This window comes from Coenobita brevimanus, chromosome 23 (assembly GCF_032717465.1).
Source record: "Coenobita brevimanus isolate Jiangsu-jjx chromosome 23, ASM3271746v2, whole genome shotgun sequence".
In the NCBI taxonomy this organism is placed as follows: domain Eukaryota; kingdom Metazoa; phylum Arthropoda; class Malacostraca; order Decapoda; family Coenobitidae; genus Coenobita; species Coenobita brevimanus.
The window spans coordinates 69555773-69573830 of NC_136976.1; the positions used below are offsets into that span (position 1 = coordinate 69555773).

An 18058-nucleotide genomic window follows, 5' to 3' on the forward strand; every position below is an offset into this window, starting at 1 on the left:
TACTCAGACACTTGGTAGAGAACTTTTTTTTTTGAAAAATTGTCTGTGTTGTGAGATGGAGGTTTGGACAGTTCAGTAGAGAACTTTTTTGAAAGATTGTCAGTGTTGTGAGAGGGAGGTTCATGAGGTGGTTAAGTGTACAATAGTGTGAAAAGGGGCATTCCTTTAGAAAGAAAGGATATTACGTTGCTGTATATTGTGTGATACTGTGGGAAAGTATACCCATTTCTCTTGAAAGTGATGATTTTTGATGGTACTGTAGTTTATGAAAGATACTGTTTGGCCTGAGAGGATGGATGATTGGGATGGTCCAGTACATGTGTAATATGTTATTGTAGTTGGTGGTGGGGTGGATACTTATAGGCATGTGGTGGGGTGGATACTTCTGGGCATTCGTTGTAAAACAGGTACAGTCCATCCCATATTATCACCTTTGGGGTGTAGGTAGGCTACTTTAGTGTATTATTGTTATTTTTGATGGAGGATAGCATAACAAGTACTGCAGGTGAATTGTGTCAAGTGCTGAAACAGTGAATTGTGTGCCTCTCATATTCATGTGGTTTCAGATTTTGAGGATTGCACTTTGGTTTCCTGTTATAAATATGCACCTTAGTGAACTAGTATATGTGCATTCTGTTTTACTCTGAGAGCTGTGGTTTCTGTGTTTTATGTTTTCCATTGCTTGTTTCTGAAAACGATATGTGTGTTTGAAATCTATGTGCAGTAGATGTGTGTGTGAATTCTTCATAAGCTGTACTTAGTAGATGTGTGTGTGAAGTCATCTTAAGCTGTACTCAGTAGTTCTTTCTGTACATTGTAAGATATATATTTTTTTTCCTCATGAAAACTAGTGTTGGAATGTGGTCTTGGTACCAGTATTACTTGTGTTCTGCAAAAGGTCATTTGTGGATCTGGTTTGCATCTCAGAATTTTAGAGGGGTTTGTCCAGAGGGAATGAATGATTATAAAGGTGACTTCAAGATAAGGTCCTGATTCACTGTACCCAGGAAACCATTTACTATGCTGGGGGGTAATCATGTAACTGGGGCTTTTGGCCGGGTTGTCTCCCAGATTCCCCTATCCAAAATCATTTAATTATGGCAGATGTTTGGAGAGCCTTGGAGGGCACAATACCTGTCCAGGGTCCCAACCTAATGGGTAGATCTGCATGGCCATGTGGTATGTGAGAGGTGTGAATGAGGAGAGCAAGAGGGTGGAAGTGGTGAATGTGTTCAAGAGTGCAATATATGCCTTGATGGCATTGTGTGAGAGATGAAAGGGTGTGAAGTGGAGGAGTGGGAGGGTGTGAAATGTGTAAGATCAGGCATGAATGGGCAAGGAGAATGCAAGGAAGGAGTTGCTTTGTTGATGAATGAGGTGTGAAGAGTGGAATGAGAGATTTGTGTCAGCTTGAGATGTATGTATGTCAAGTTCAAGTTTGAGAAGGTGAAAGTGGCAGTGATTGTAGCTTATGCACCGTATGATGACAGGAGTGAGAGAGAGAGAAAGACAGGTTTTGGGGTGAGGTGGATGAAACAGTGGGAGGAATGCCCAGGACCCATAAAGTGATCATAATGGGCGATATGAACAGAAGAGTAGGCACTGGTCCTGAGGATGTCACAATGAGTTGTTATGGAGTACCAGGAGAAAATGATAGTGGGAAGTGGCTGAAGGATATGTGTCAGGAAAGGAGGTTGTACATTTGTAACCCATATTTCAAACAAAGATGCACATGAAAGTGCAGGGTATAGAAAGCACAGGGATCGTGTTTAAATGAGCCTGATTGATTATGTGCTCGTAGAGAGGTCAGTGCTGGGAATGGTTGCCGATACGAGGGCTGTGAGAGGACGATGTGGAGGTCTGTCAGATCATATGATTGTGGTATGCAAGATCAAGCTGAGAGGAGTGAGGTGGACCAGGAGAGAGAGGGGTAGTCAGGGAGAAATATGAAAGTTGAGAAGCTGAGGATCAAAGAAATGGCTGGTAAATACAGGACCAAAGTAGGGGAGGAGTTAGAATCAGTGAATTGGAATGAAATGGATCTGGACAGCCTGTGGAATGCATATAAGGATTGCTTAATTAGGAATGCTAAAGCGGTGTGTGGTGTGGCAAGAGTTGCAACAAAGAAGAAAGGTATGGCATGGTGGGATGAAGAGGTTAAGAGAGGAGTGGAGGAAACGAGGAAGAAGTGGCTAGAGTGGATACAGAACAGGGGTTCAGTTGAAATAAGAACTGAATATATTGAGAGTAAGAAGCATGTAAAGAGACTAGTGAAGAGTAAAAAAGAGGAGGAAAATGATTCAGGAAGAAAAATGAATGCAAACTACTCTGAAAATAGGAAGTTATTCTGGAAGGAGGTGCAGAAATGTAGAAGTGACAGCAGAAAGAAATGTGAAATTGTGAAGGATGTAAGTGGTAGATTATTAAACCATGGGGATGAAGTAAGGGCCAGATGGAAAGATTATTTTGAAAGCCTGATGAATGGGAATAGGGAGAGCAGAGTGGCTGTAAACCTGATTGGGGGGCGTGCAGAGAAGGAATGCAGTGCCAGGAAATGTGACCCTCGCACAGATAAGAATGCAGTGAAACGGCTGAAAAATAGGAAAGCAGCCAGGGTTGATGAGGTGTATGGAGAGATGATTAAGTGTAGTGGAGAGAGTGGAATGAACTGCATGTTGGAGATATGTAAGAAGGCATGGATGAGTGAAACTGAGCCAGCAGAGTGGAAAAAGGATGTGATTATAACCCTTTACAAAAATGAAGGTGAGCGAAGCGAGTGTAAGAATTATCGTGACATAAGTTAATTGAGTGTCGTAGGGAAGATAAATGGAAGAATTATCATAGAGAAAGAAAGAGAGATATCAGAAGTTCTAATGAGTGATGAACTGGGAGGCATTAGGAGTGGCAGGGGATGTGTGGATCAAATACAGTACAATCCCAGTTAACTTAGAAGCTTGGGAAATTTACCTTCCCGGTTACCAATTTTTCCTGTGTATCTGATATATAGGCACAATACCACCTGCATCCAGGGTCACACTATCATTTTTCCATTTGAAACAACCTCAGATACACCCCATAGATGTAACACACTTGGTTGCAGTGTCTTGGAGTAGTGCAAAATGCACACGGTAAGTCTGTTGTGTTAAATAGTATTCATTATAACTACAATACAATCCCAGTTAACCGCGAAGCTTGGGAAATTTACCTTCCTGGTTACCGATTTTTCCTGGGTATCTGATTTATAGGCTATATCATTGCAGTATGTGCAGTACCACCCGTGTCTAGGGCCACACTAACTTTTTTCCATTTGAAACAACCTCAGACACACCCCATATATGTAACACACTTGGTTGCAGTGTCTTGGAGTAGTGCAAAATGCACACAGTAAATCTATTGTGTTAAATAGCATTCATTCTTTTGCTCATCAGACATGGAAAAATAAACCAAAGAAGTAAATTGAGCATTTATTGGTGAATGGATGATTTGGAAAGGAGTGTTCTCCAGTGTAGTTATCATGGTTTCCATGCTTACAGTTGTTTATACTGTGGCCCACCCATTTGTTTCTCACCTGACCGCTGTCACTCCATCCCTCACTCACCACTCAGGTGTTTTGCAGATAATACAATAAAAATGTAGGAATTGCAGGCTCAGTAATTTTATCAAATAAAATAATTGCTTCATTTCTTTTCTACCAATGCAAATGTTGTTTAAGATGATATCATCTTAGAATGCATTTGATGATAGTGCCAATGCAAATGCGTTTTAAGATGAAGTCATCTTAGAACATATTTGATCACAATGCAAATGCGTTTGAACATAATCTTAGAAAACATTTGATGACAATGCAAATGCATTTGAACATAATCTTAGAACACATTTGATGCCAATGCAAATTCATTCTAGGATTACATAATCTTAGACCGCATTTGTTAACAGTTCGTTTTAAGATAACATAATCTTAAAACACATTTGATGACAGTGCAAATGCATTCTAAAGTGATATTATCATAAAACATTTGATGCCAATGCAGGTGCATTTTAAGATGATGTCATTTTTTAATGCATTTGATTTGATGCAAATGCAAATGCATTCTAAGGTTACATAATCTTTGAACACATTTGCTTTGGCAGAAAAGATACACTTTAGCTGATAGAAATGAATCATTGATTTTATTTGACAAAATTACTGTGCTTGCAATTCCAGCGTATTTTCAGTGGGCTCGCACAGTACGCGTGATCACAGTGCGCGAATCGCATAGTACACGATCATAGCCATAAAACTTTGAGTGCGCGAGTTTAGCCCACAATACGCGAGGCAGAGGCAAAGAGTGGCCCAAAACCGCTATTTTCCCAGACTATGCGACCTCCCCCCACAATGCGCCCATCATGACGTCAGTTGTGACTTAGATGTGCAGAACTTCCCGGGCATTCTACTGCACAGTGTAGGTGTGGGGCGAGGGGCCGCGACATTATAACCAAGACGCGCACACTGTGAGGATATGCTCTCCCAGGTTACCTTATCGAGTACTATGGACTGCTGTTTTTTGTGCTTCCTGCTGCTTTGTCCCTTCTCAGCACTATGCCTCCACCACCACGAGTGAAGAAACTCTTGACGCACACTGCCAAGATGGAGATAATCGGTAAGAAAGAGGAGGGGCAAGGGAACTCCATTATCGGCAACGCCATGGACCTGGCAAAATCTATAGTGAGGACTGTTTGGAAAAACAAGGAGGTCATCAAGAGACTTGTGAAGACATACAGGGCATCAGAGCTTGACGGCCAATCCCGCATGGGTAATCATGCAAAAATTGCGAGATACCTTTCCACCTTCATTATGAGAAAGGAGAAGGAAGGTGTGCCACTCAACAGTAGATATATCTGGGGCCAAGCCAAGCTCTTTTACAAGGCAGCATTTCGCAGGTTATGTGTGGACAAACCTTTCGAGGCATCAGTTGGATGGCTGCACCGTTTTTTACAATTCAAGGAACTTCATTGCGTAAAACTGTTGGGTAAACATGCCTCTGCCGACAATGTAGCCGCAAGAGAGTATCCTGCAATATTAAGGGCGATCATTGAAGGAGGACAGTACACCAAGGACCAGATCTACGACGTTGACAAGACGATGTTATACAGTACTACAAGACCATGCCAAAATCAACCTACATCACAAAGGAACAGAAGGAAGCCCCCAGTTGCAAGGTGGACAAGTCAAAGATGATGGTCATGCTGACTGTCAACCTGTCTGGGAGCCACAAGATTTGGCCAGTTGTTGTCCACACAGCTTCACACCCAAGATGCTACAAACACCTCATTAAGAGGGACACAACTGGCATGTACTGGTACAAGTCTGCTAGCAGGTGGTTGACTGGTAACATCATGTCTGAGTGGCTGACAAGGCACTGCATCCCGGACGCCAGGGCCAAGTGTCGGGAACTTGGCATCCCTTTCAAGATGCTGTTGTTGCTCAGCAATGCACCATGTCACCAGCTGTACTTGAAGATCTGGGGAAGGATTGCTGTGTTGTGTTTCTGCCACCTAGGATGACGTTGCTCATGCCGCCACTGGATCAAGAAGTGATTGCCACTGTGAAACAATTTTACCACCAACAGGTGTACGACTACCTATGCAGGAAGACCGATACCCAAGTGGAACTTCATACTCTAGAAGAAGACAACAACTTAGAAATGGATGACGCAGCTGAACCCGCACCGTCTCCGCCAGTAGCTGAACTACCACCCGCCTCAGCCGACGAGTCTGTTGTGGCATTCTGGCGTCGTTTTTCAGTAAGGAATGCAGGTGACTTCATCCTACAGGCCTGGGACAAGATAACCCCTGCAATGGTGAACCATGCGTGGCAACTACTCATGCCTCACTTACGCACGAACCACAGGACGGCATTCAGCCACTGGTGGAGACTGAGGCAGTCACACTGACAGCAGCACAAGCTGTACCAGGTTTCGAGGATGTAACGTCGGCGGACATACGAGAGGTGCACACTGCTACCGAGGAACAGCCTCCCCAGGAAGTGTTGCATCGGGTAGACGAGGCTGACGCCGAGCCTGAGGCCAGGCAGAGTCAAGTAGAGGAGCCTAGTGTGATGGAGAGTGACATAGAACTGTCTGTGTCAAGGATAAGCAAGATCCTTGCGGCAGTGGATAAGGTCAAAGAAGAACTGAAGGAACAGGAAATCTACCAGCAAAGAACGGAGGAGCTTCTCGGTAATATCGACAAAGCCTTCTGCTTCTACACGGACAGGCATAGGCAAGAAATTAACAGGAGGAAACAGACACTCATAACAAGTTACACACAGCGGCCTCAAGAAAGTGAAAGCGAGGAACCAGCTAAATCGTCTGATCCAGTTCCTGTAGAGGAAGAAGATGCAATGTCAGTTGTGTCAGCATTGGACTTCGAGGGGTTTTTGGCCGAAGTGACTGAGTCAGAGGCTTGTGGGGAAGGTGCTCAGGAGGAGTCAAGTTATGAGAAAGTGTTGATGTGGCAGCTGGTGCAGTGGCTGGTGCAGCGGGGGCATTCTAAGTGTGTTGCCGTGGCTCGGAACCCCTGCTATTAAAGTCCATCAGGCCTTTGTTTTTAAAGTGACTGGCCACATTTTTGTTATTTTAGATATATCTGTAGTATATGTCTTAAAAATTTTCCATTTATTATGTCTCTAAAGTTAAAAAAATATCAAGGTTTGAGGGAGTCCCGCCCATATGTTGTTTTTCCCATGAGGTTATGTATTCACAGTATGTGAAATCACAGCGTACTCTGTGAACCCACTGTACTGTGTTATCTGCCAAACAGGTGAATGGAGAGTGATGGGTGGAATAACCCAGTCTGGTGAGAAATAAATGGGTGGGCCACGGCACGTATGCAGAGCTGTGAGCAAGGGAGTCGTGATAACTGTACTTTAGTTGGGGCTGTTCAGCCAGACTGCCAAGGGAACAACTACTACTGTACTGTTGAACACTTCTCTCCAAACATCAGTTCACCAGTGAATGCTTGTGATTTATTTCTATAGTTTATTTTTGCATGTTTTTTTAAATAAAATTCCTTCTTTCATTCATCATCTAATCCTGTATTGTCCCATGAGGAGTGTAGGAGCCTGGGGTTAGGCATGTTGGTCTTGACAAGATCAGAGTGACCAGCCTCACTCGTCCCTGGGGGAGGTGGTGGCTGAATCGGTAGAGAGGCAGCCTGCAGTCCTAATGAACCCAGGATCGAATCCCAGCTGGGACAGGGAACAGTTGAAGATCTGAATTTCATAAATGCAGACTTTACTGATCTACCAGAAGACCTGCCAACATGTAAAAGTACCTCCGCTAATACCAGTACACCGGTCCTGTATGAGATAGTCCTAGCATGTATTCAATATGGATGGATGGTGGGTATTAGCACTGAAGTGGTGACATGTGGAGGTGTGAAGGAGTACTACTGGACCTTGGGATAGGCCTTGAAGCCTGTGCCCAGAGTTGGACACATTAAAAATAAATAAATAAATAAATAAATAAACCCCATCCTTCCCTTGGATATAAATCAGCACAGGCTCAGTCTGATTGGATTGTCTTCATTGCCCATTAAACCACCAGGTGCCATATAAAATAATGAATAATATTTAACAGAATGGATTTGCCAAGGTGCTAAAAGGGACTGGAAGCTTGTGGGTAGTTAGACTCAGTTCGCTAGGTAGAAAACTGTACCGGTACCACACATTTTCAGCCTATGAAGAGTATACCTTTTTTCAGAGGAATTATTCATCTTGCATTTCATAAAAAAATTCCTTGAGCTTGGGTCCCTGGGACTTGGTATCATAAGTCATGGAATTTCCTACGTTAAATTCATTTACCGATATCAGTTTCTTACAATGTTCTCGATTTTCAAGACAGTTGTATTTGTCCAGCTTTTGTTTCAAGGTGACCACAGTGTGCTTAAGATTAGTTTGCACTTTTGGCATCACAGAGTGTTCAAATTACTAATCACGAACTTATAACACAACAGTGAGATTGCTTGTGTGCTGACTGGTGACGGTAAGGTGACTTGTGATTTGTGGAAGTATAGAGGGTGACTAAATTAGAGGAGGGGAAAGAGGGGGGAGGAGGGCTGGAATGGGATTAACTAGGAAATGACCTTGACCAGAAATGCCTTCACTTTGCATTGCCCAAGTTTCACATGACTATCCCATGTAGGGGTGGCCAATCAAAGTGGGACACACTGTTATATTATTTATATCTTCGCCAGTCCATGAATTTTCCCTGTTGTCTGATAATTTCAGTTGCCTGGTAACCAGATAATTGGAATTGTACTGTACAGTATAAAGTATCTGGTACCGAGTATTTAACCCCTATATGCTGAGCAACGGGATATGCCAACGCAATTTAGATGAATAGAGGCTGCTGAGCGTCAGCATTTGCCCCAAGTGCATTTGTGCTATAGTTTGAACTGGCTTATGTTTGATCTCACCTCTAAAGGGTAGGGAGAGACTCCTGCCAGTGCATGCAAGCGTACTACAGTCTGTCCCGTGACTTTGCCAGGTGTAGAACGGTATTTTCTTAAACCTTCTCGTCCGATTCCATTCTCACATCACGCAGACCCCTTGCCTCATGCACCCCTCCCAAGTCTCTGTCCAAAGATACTAGGAAAGGGCTCATTGATAGTGCCATAGGGTGTACCTTGGATGCCACTGTGTCTGGTTTATATAGTAGTGGAGATGTTATCTTGTTGAGAGTGAAGCCACAGTTGAGGCTGCACGCACATGCACGACATCCTGCTTTACGTGCCGAAAGTTACACATTGTCTTCAAGTCCTTACTCTTCAACATGACTGCCTGCAGACCTTGGGATGGTTTCATTCTTAAGAAGAAAAGTTGGTGAATAATATGATTTTTGTTTTCTTAACTACTATACTTTCCCTGATGTGAAGGTTTGAAAACAGGCTATTTTGTGAAAATTGCCCACAGTGAGAGGACGACTGCACTATAAGTCGTCTGGCATGTAGGGGTTAAAATGTGCATCAGAATTCATAATTATTTCATCTGAATTGTGTTCTGTGTATGTTCTAAAGGAACAGGCCGTCTAGCTATAGCGAAGAAAGGAAGCTGTACATGACTAATGTATATTTTGAACACAAAGAGGTACATAAATGTCCGTGTTATAGATCGGCAAAAATGTTGAAGGGATCCTAATTGATTATGTTCCTGTAGAGAAAAAATGCATGGAAATATTATTGACATGAGAATAGTGAAAGGATGGTGTTTGACCATATGAATATGCTGTGCACAGTGAAAGTAATGTAAAAAAGGACCATGATGGATGCTGGGTCAGAATAGTGCTCTGGGTGGACTGGAAATGGAGAAGCTGAGAAATGAAGCAGTGACATACAGATATGAATAAAAGGCAGTGGAGGAAGGGCCAGTGAAGATGGAGCAAATGGAATTGAAAAATTTGTGGAATGCATACGAGGACTGGTTGATTAAGAGCGATACAGGTGTATGTAATGTTGCAAGGATATTAGTTTGTAATACAGGAACAGCTTGATGAGATGTGGAGGTTCAGAGAGCAGGGTCAAGCTAATGATAGTTATTTCACAGGTTTTATGATCAGCTTTGTTCTCATTATCATAATTGTTCATGTGTAGGCACCTTGCTGGTGAGATTGCACAAGAGTGGGAGACGCTGGGTGATGATGATGATGCCAGACGTGCAGAGCTGATCAGTGAGGCCCATGTGATTGTCCCATACCACATGCAGCACAATGCTGAGGCTGAGGCATGTGACCTGCTAATGGAGATGGAACAGCTGGAGCTCCTCACCTCACAAGATTATGTTGACAAGGTTATCTCATACTGTTCTCATTAGTCCACCCTGTTGTGCCATATGAGTGGGGAACATTTTGTTTTGAGTATGCTAAAGAAAAGATGGCAAATAATATGTTGTTATTTTGAGTAGCTTCATGAGTAGAGAAAGGCTTTGAGCTGTCCCATAAAAGATACAGCAGAAGTCAGTTGCTTCATAGGTAATAACATTTTATATAACCTAGGGACAATATAGGAAAAATATCTGTCAGAGAAAGATGGCTGATGGAAAGCTCTAGGCTCAAGGCGCAAGGGATCATCTTCACTTCTTAATGTTGCACATGGGTGCACCGGTGAAAGCTTCAGTATTTCTGCAAGATACTTTGGTGTACCAAACTTAAGAACCATGAAAGTAATAAAACACAGCTGAAATTCTATTGTAGTCTGAACTGGCAACCAGTATAACTTAGAATAAAATAGTTGGGCTTCTTGGGAGAAAGCCAAAGATAAGCCTTGCTGCCCCACTCAACACAGACTGAACCTTCTTCAGTAGATTATTTGGAAAGACTAATCCATAACGAGTTGCATTGATCATTGCAAGACAAAACCATTGTATGGACCAATGTTAAGTGGCATTGTTTATTTTGAAACTGTTATTTACAGAATACAGGTTTCTGTTGTGCAAGTTACAACTTCTGGCAACTTGAGTCACACGGTATGTTCTTTATAATTTAGTTTTTAATTGGAATGTACACCCAGATTTCATACAGAACAGACTGGATGGAGTTGTGACTCACCAGTCTTCAGAGTTGTTAGCATCACCATCCCTTCTGTATCCTCAGATAATGATGATTTCAGTTTTATCATGATTCTTTGCCATCCAGATCTTAATATCAGCCATTAGGGATTCCAGTTTATTCTTATTATCATTAATATTGGTCATCATAACAAAAAGCTGCATGCCATCAGCATAAAAAAAGATAGGATGCATCGTGTGCATTAAGTAGAGGTGAAAAACTTCTCTCATACATGGTAAATATAATTGGACCTAAAATGGATCCTTGGGGGACAAACTGAGTCCAAGCAGTTGTGGTTGGCAACCACGCTACCACACACTGACATCTGTCAGGCAGGTATAACTTAAGGAGTAAAATGGTAATATTGTGGGTGCCATAAAAAGGCAGATCATCCTGTAATTGTTAATGCTCCACTCTATCGAAGACTTCAGACACATCTAATAGACCCAAGAAAGAGGACATCTCATTTCACGTGTTTGCCACCAAGTCATTATGAATCATTGTTAACGCAGTTTGTGTTGAGTGTTTTCCTAAGTGCAAACAGAACAGGGGGAACAACAGTTTCCTTCAAGTACTGTAGTGGTAGAAGCTAATTGAGTACAATAATCTTGGACAAGAATGACAAATTAGAGACAGGGTAATAGTTTAACGTAACATCGAGACTAGATTTCTTAAGTAGGGGCCAGAACAAGGCACATTTCATGAACTGCACAAAGTTACCTTCTAAGAAGCATTTACATTATTTAGTAATATACAAATAAAATCAGGTGCATATTTATACATTACACATCTGGCAACCATGACACATTCGATGGATCAAGTGAGCAAAACCTTTTTATTAGGGTCCTGATATAAAATTTAACTTTTTTAATGTATGGTGAATTAAAGCACATGACCTTTTCTGCACCATGATTGAAATTTGACTGAGAATTCCACGCCGAAAGAAATATCATGTGGTTTATTTCCTGTACGAGATAACATGAGAAGAATGAGAACCTGATAAAATGAGTAAATCATGTTAAGTAAGTACTGTAATATTAAAGGATAGAAGTAAGTAAATCATGTTAAGTAAGTACTGTACTATTAAAGGATAGAAGTAAGTGTTTGAGGAAAACTCCTTTGTCAGAGCTTCAGAAGAATTTTGGTTATGTATGGGTGTGATGATGATGGGAAGAACTGGGTGTTAGGTTAAGTTTCTGTAGCTGTAAACTAGATGTAACAGTTCTGAGTGAAACCATTGTGAAGGGAAAGATGAATGGGCTGTTCAGTAATATTAAAGGAAGAAAATTGAAAAGATAAGTTCTAAGCGGAGGGTTGCATAACTGATGAATGAGTTGTAAAGCTGTGTTACTGTTCAAACACTTTAATCTGCTATTCATTGATCTCAGGATGTATTTACCTATTTGTAGTATACAGGAATTGAGCAATGCTCGTGTTGTCCTGTCTCCATATCCACATTTATCAAGTCTACCTTTACACACATGAATGTTTTTCTCATGCACCACCTCTTTGTCTAAGTCATTCCAAATATTTAAGAATATACCTAATTGTGATATACACGGAATGTACTATGCTCGTGGGTTTCCGTCGCTGTTTCTCAATAAGTCGAATTTAACTTTAAACTCGTTTATGTTTTTAGACTGGACGATCTCTTTGTCCAGGCTATTCCATAAGTCTATACTTCTGTAAGGAAAGCTATATTTCTTGATATCCTTCAAGCAGCTTGACTTTTTCAATTTCATTCCATGTCCTCTTGTTGCTCTCTTATCCCATACAAACAGATCTTCTTTGTCAATTTTATCTACTCCCACCATGGTCCTGAACACCGCAATCATGTCTCCCCTCTTTCTCCTTTCCTCTAACGAAGGCAAATCCAGTTTTTTCCAGCCTCTCTCTGTATGACAGGTCTGTCAGACTGGGGACCATCTTGGTTGCTGTTCTTTGTATTCTCTCAATCTTGTTTATATCTTTCTTTTTGTGTGGGGACCACACTACCGCTGCATATTCTAACCTGGGGCGGATCATGGCCACTATCAATTTTTTCATCATTTCCTCATCCATATAATGAAATGCTACTCTTATGTTAGTCAAGAGCTTATAAGTCTCTCCAACTATCTTGTTAATGTGCTTTTCTGGTGACAAACTATCTTGGACCAGCACTCCCAAATCTTTCTCTTCTCTCCTTTTTGTGATTAATTCATTACCCAAAAAATAATTCAGTGATGGTCTCCTGGTACTTTTACCCATTTCCAATATTTTACATTTCTTTACATTAAATTTCATTTCCCACGTCCGGCTCCAATTGTGTATCCTATCCAAATCCTCCTGCAGTATTTTACAATCCTCCTCAACCTCTATCTTCCTCAAGATCTTTACATCATCAGCAAACAGACTCGCATAACTGTTCACTCCATCTACCATATCATTTACATAAATCAGGAACATTACTGGCGCCAACACTGAGCCTTGAGGGACTCCACTTGTTACTTCCCTCCATCCAGACATCTTTTCCTTTATTACTGTCCTCATTTGTCTGTCTCTCAAAAAGTCTCTCATCCATTCCAGAAGTTTCCCCCTGTAGTCCTCCTATATATTCTAGTTTCCACACTAGTCTTTTATGAGGTACCTTGTCAAAGGCCTTCTCTAAGTCTAAGTACACACAATCCACCCAACCATCTCTCCTGTACCACATCAATCGCTCTTGAGTAAAAGCTCAACAAGTTTGAAACACATGACCTTCCACTTCTGAATCCAAACTGACATTCAGCCAAAATATTCATCTCTTCCAGATATTTTATCCATCTGTCTTTCAGGATTCTCTCACACAATTTTGCGACCATGCTGGTTAGAGACACTGGTCTATAATTCAGGGGTTCTTCCCTGTTTCCTCCCTTGTAAATTGGTACCACATTTGCCCTCTTCCATTCTTTTGGCACTTTCCCCTCTTCCAGTGAGCATACAATTAAACTGTGAATTTTATCCGCCAGTTGTTCTCTGCATTCCTTCAGTACCCAATTAGAAATTCCATCAGGTCCTGGGGCTTTCCTTACATCTTGAGTTTCCAGTAATTTATACACTTCCTGCACCTCCACTTTTATATCTTTCATCACCGGAACATTTCTAATCACTCCCTCCCCTTCCACAAGCTCCTTTTCTTTAGTGAAAACTGACTGGAAACGTTTGTTCATTATTTCTGCTTGCATTGCCGCATCATTAAAGACCTCTCCATCTACTTTCAGCTTGGTGATTCCTTCCTTTTGTTTCAGTTTGCCATTAACAAATCTATAAAACAGTTTGGGTTCATCCTTGCATTTGTCAATTATACCTTTTTCAAAATTCCTTTCTTCTTCCCTACGTATTCTTGTGTATTCGTTTCTTGTTCTTTTATATTCTTCCTTTGTTCTGTCGTTACCTCTCTTTCTCCAATTGTTCCACGCCTTATCTCTCTCTTTTTTGGCTATCATACACCTTCTATTAAACCACTCCTTTTTCCTGTTTTCTTTCCCTCTTACTCTTGGTACAAATTTTTCCACTCCCAAATTATAGAGGTCTAGAAAGATATCCCACTTCCTCTGTATCTCTCTTGTTTCTCTGAATTTTCTCCAATCCGCATTTTCAAAAAAGTTTCTCAATCCTGTAAAATTTGCTTTGCCAAAGTTGTATCTTCCCTGTCTATGAAGCTCGTCTCTTGGCTCGACGTTTCCTATTAACATCTGGAACTCAATGACCACGTGATCACTTTTTCCCAAAGGACAGAGATATTCCAATGATTCTATTACATCAGGTTCTTTGGTGAATAGTAAATCTAACCTTGCTGGTGTGTCCTCACCTCGAAACCGTGTCTCTTCTTTGACCCACTGCGTCATCACATTATTCATTATTATATTTAATAACATAGTACCCCACAGAATCCCTCGCCGCCTCCCGAGTACCATTCCTCCCAGTTCACCTCTTTACAATTAAAGTCACCCACCAAAATTATATTATTGCTTTTCTCAATTTTTTTTTGCAAGTAGCTAGCCATATCTGACAACATCTCATGGTATTCGTCATCCTTCCATGCTCTCGTCTTTGGGGAACATACACTACCGCCATATCTCTCTTAACATTCTCTCCAGTTTCTAATTTCATATATATCACTTCAGCCCTGCCTTCTCCCATTTCCACAGTATCTACATTTATGTTGTTCTTCACTGCTATCATCACTCCTCCTCCCTTTTTTTCTTTTCTGTCTTTTCTCCACAGTTTGTATTTACCATCTCCCAAATGAACATCAATATCTTCTCTTAATTTGGTCTCTACAAAGCACATGACATCAGGTTCATGTTCTCTCAAGAAATCATTAATTTCGATCCTTGTCGATATGAAACCATCAACATTAGTATATATCACCTTCAAATTATTTTTGACATTATTAATACCCTCTTCTCTCCTACTCTCTGTCCGTACCACTTCCTCAACTTCTGATCTTTCACAACCATCCCCCCTAATTTCCTTCACTTCTATTTCCTTAAATACCATTTCCTTACTTTCATATCCAATACTCTCCAAAAAAAAGTATTACGTTCTTCCTCTGTCCTCTTATCATTTTTTTCCTTTACTTCTTCCTTTAATGATTTTAAAGCTTCTCTTTCTTCTTCATTCAGATCTTTTCTTATTATAATATTTTCCATCCCCGCCTCTTTGCTTAATTTCCAGGTCACTTTAAGTATCTCATTTATTACACTTTCTGATGTAAACTTGACTCTCATTGGTCTTGTTTCCCCTTTCTTATAAGGCCCTATCCTCCTTACTTCCTCAATTTCTTTTACCCACTTGTTTCCTTCGGGGTCAATCTTGCCTAATATTCCTCTCACCATGTTCGTGTCTCTCTCGAGTCTTGCGAACCTAACCTTTTCTTCCTCTTCCCTGTTTCCAAATACTATCACACATCTGTTCCTTTCTACAGTTTCTCTCACTATTTTCTCTTTTTTCTTCAGTATTTTCACTACATTTTCTTCCATTTCTTTCTTGTTCATTTCCCTTTCTTCCTGGATGATCTCTCTTAAGCTGACCACTTCTTTCTGTTCTTCCTCTACGTGTGCCCACTTTGCCTTGTGTTCTTCTAGTACATTACTCACCTTCTCCGTTTTATTGGTACTCTCTTCAAGTTTCCTCCTCAGTTCAACATTTTCCCGCTTCAAATTCTTTATCTCTTCATTGGCTGTTTCGTTGGACTGGATTAGACTCTGTATGGTGGTTTCCGTATTTCCTGACACATCCTTTATCACTAGATTCTCTACTTTTTTTTCGAGTTCACTAATCCTCATAATTAATGTTTTCACTAGGTCCATGACATTAGTATTAGCATCAAATCCTTGAAATTCCATTCCCTCATTGTTTACATTTTCGGCCATCTTTAACGTACCGATCAAGTACTCAAGGTCAGGAGCGATGCCTGGGACGTCCTCTCTCTCCGGCTGTTCGTGTGTGTGTTCTAGTGTTTGTGTGTGTTTATGAAAGACCTCCAAACACTCCTCTCCATTCTTTTTATCATTAATTTCAGGATGCATACCAACGCGTATGCCTGTACCTGACAAGCTGTGTGCCCTATGTGCCGGACCCAGAAAACACTAATCTTCTCCAGACAGCCCTCAAGCTCTACAGAAAATTTGGCCAGTACCCACAGGCCATGAGGCTGGCATTGCAACTTCATGATCATGAACTCATCAAGCAACTCTTTGATGAGTGTCCTGATAAACTGGTAATAGAAGAAACATAACCTTTGTCCACAGTTTCTCATTTTTTTATTTTTTTAATAGCAGAGGATTCGTGTTAAAATTGTCATTGTGATCATCATAGTCATTCTTGTTATCTTCATTATCATCATCCAAACCAGTTAAAATATTAAGCACAGTAGCTACTACATTGGAAACAATAACAAGAAAATGTGAATGTAGGAAATGTGACACATTGCCAGTTAATTTAAACCACACATCCATCCATCCGTCCATCCATCCATCCATCCATTCATCATCCAGTCCTACGTTGCCCCGTGGGGAGCGTAGGAGCCTGGGGCTAGGCAAGTTGGTCCTGGCATTTAAGATGAGAGTGACCAGCCTCACTCATCCCTGAGTGGCATTACGTGAGCAATAAACCCCAACCACCCCTTGGATATAAACTTTCACCGGCTCAATCTGATTGGAGTGCTGTAATTACCCACTAAACCACCAGGCGCCAAAATTTGGTTATATGGTTACCACCCAGCATAGTAAATGATTTCCTGGTGTACAGGAAACCATTTGGCTTGTCACTCAGTGTAGAGTTAACCACAGGCAGAAGTAAGAGGAAAGAATGAAGGAAAGAAAGACAGAAGAGGGAGTATAATGTCATCCATAGGCAGAAGGACAAGGAAAGAATGAAGGAAAGAAAGACAGAAGAGGATGGAAGGAAAGAAGGAAGGAGGAGAGTAAAGGGCAGACACCCGAGAGCAGCACTACATCGAGTGAGTCAATGACGAGCGCCCCCACCTACCACTAAACCACCCATCCATTTAGTAATATGTTCAAGCTGTCAGAGTTCTTGGCTCCCTCTCTCAGGCAAATAAGTATTGAAATGCATTTTTTTTTCTGATTTCTTTGAAACAGGACTGAAATGTAGGGGTAGCAAGATGATTGTGTTAGTGTGTTAGTGAGCACATTAACTTATGGGTGTGAGACTTGGGTATGACACTAGTGTGAAAAGTTAAGAAACAGAGCCACAGAAATGAACTAGTTGAGGAATTTGTGTGGATTTTGTAGACTGGGACAGAGAAGATATGGAATAAGGAAGCATATTGATAAGAGGGTGGATGAGAGTGTGCTTACTAGATTATATGGTCATTTAGAAAATTATTGTGGTAGATGGGGATGCTCACCATCAACTCACTTTGTGTAGCGCTGCTCTTGGGTTCCTGCCCTTTCCTGTCTTCCGTCCTTCTCTCCTTCCTTCCTCTTCTGTCTTTACTAGATTCTTTCTTCTTCCTTCTGTCTACAGGTGATTCTGCACTGAGTGACAAGCCAAATGGTTTCATGTACATCAGGAAATCATTTGCTATGCTGGGTGGTAACCATATAATAAAATTATGGCACCTGGTGGTTTAGTGGGTAATTAAGGCACTTCAGTTGGATTGAGCCTGTGCAGGTTTATATCCAAGGGGTGGTTGGGGTTTATTATTAACCATGTAATGCCACTCAGGGATGAGTGAGGCTGGCCACTCTGATCGTAAGTATCAGGACCAACTTTCCTATCCCTGGGCTCCTATGCTCCTCATGGGGCAATGCAGGATTAGATGATGAATGAATGAATTTAGAAAAATGAATATAGATAGGATGGTGAGAGCGGTGTATATGTGAGTGAGTTTAAAGGAAAGTGGTGGCATGGTAGACCAGGAATATGGATGGATATGGTACAGTGATTGTGTGAGGAAGCAGTGTATGAAAATTGATGATGCTAAG

The 18058-nt window shown here is 41.3% G+C and overlaps 1 protein-coding gene across 1 annotated transcript in view; it reads left to right on the forward strand.

Moving 5' to 3' along the window:
• Positions 1-18058, forward strand: part of Rpn1 (regulatory particle non-ATPase 1) — a 79439-nt gene that overhangs the window by 23820 nt on the left and 37561 nt on the right. The window contains exons 4-5 of the mRNA XM_080267336.1: positions 9631-9826; positions 16129-16326. Coding sequence (XP_080123462.1) covers positions 9631-9826; positions 16129-16326 — 394 coding nt within the window. The remainder of the gene's footprint in view (positions 1-9630; positions 9827-16128; positions 16327-18058) is intronic.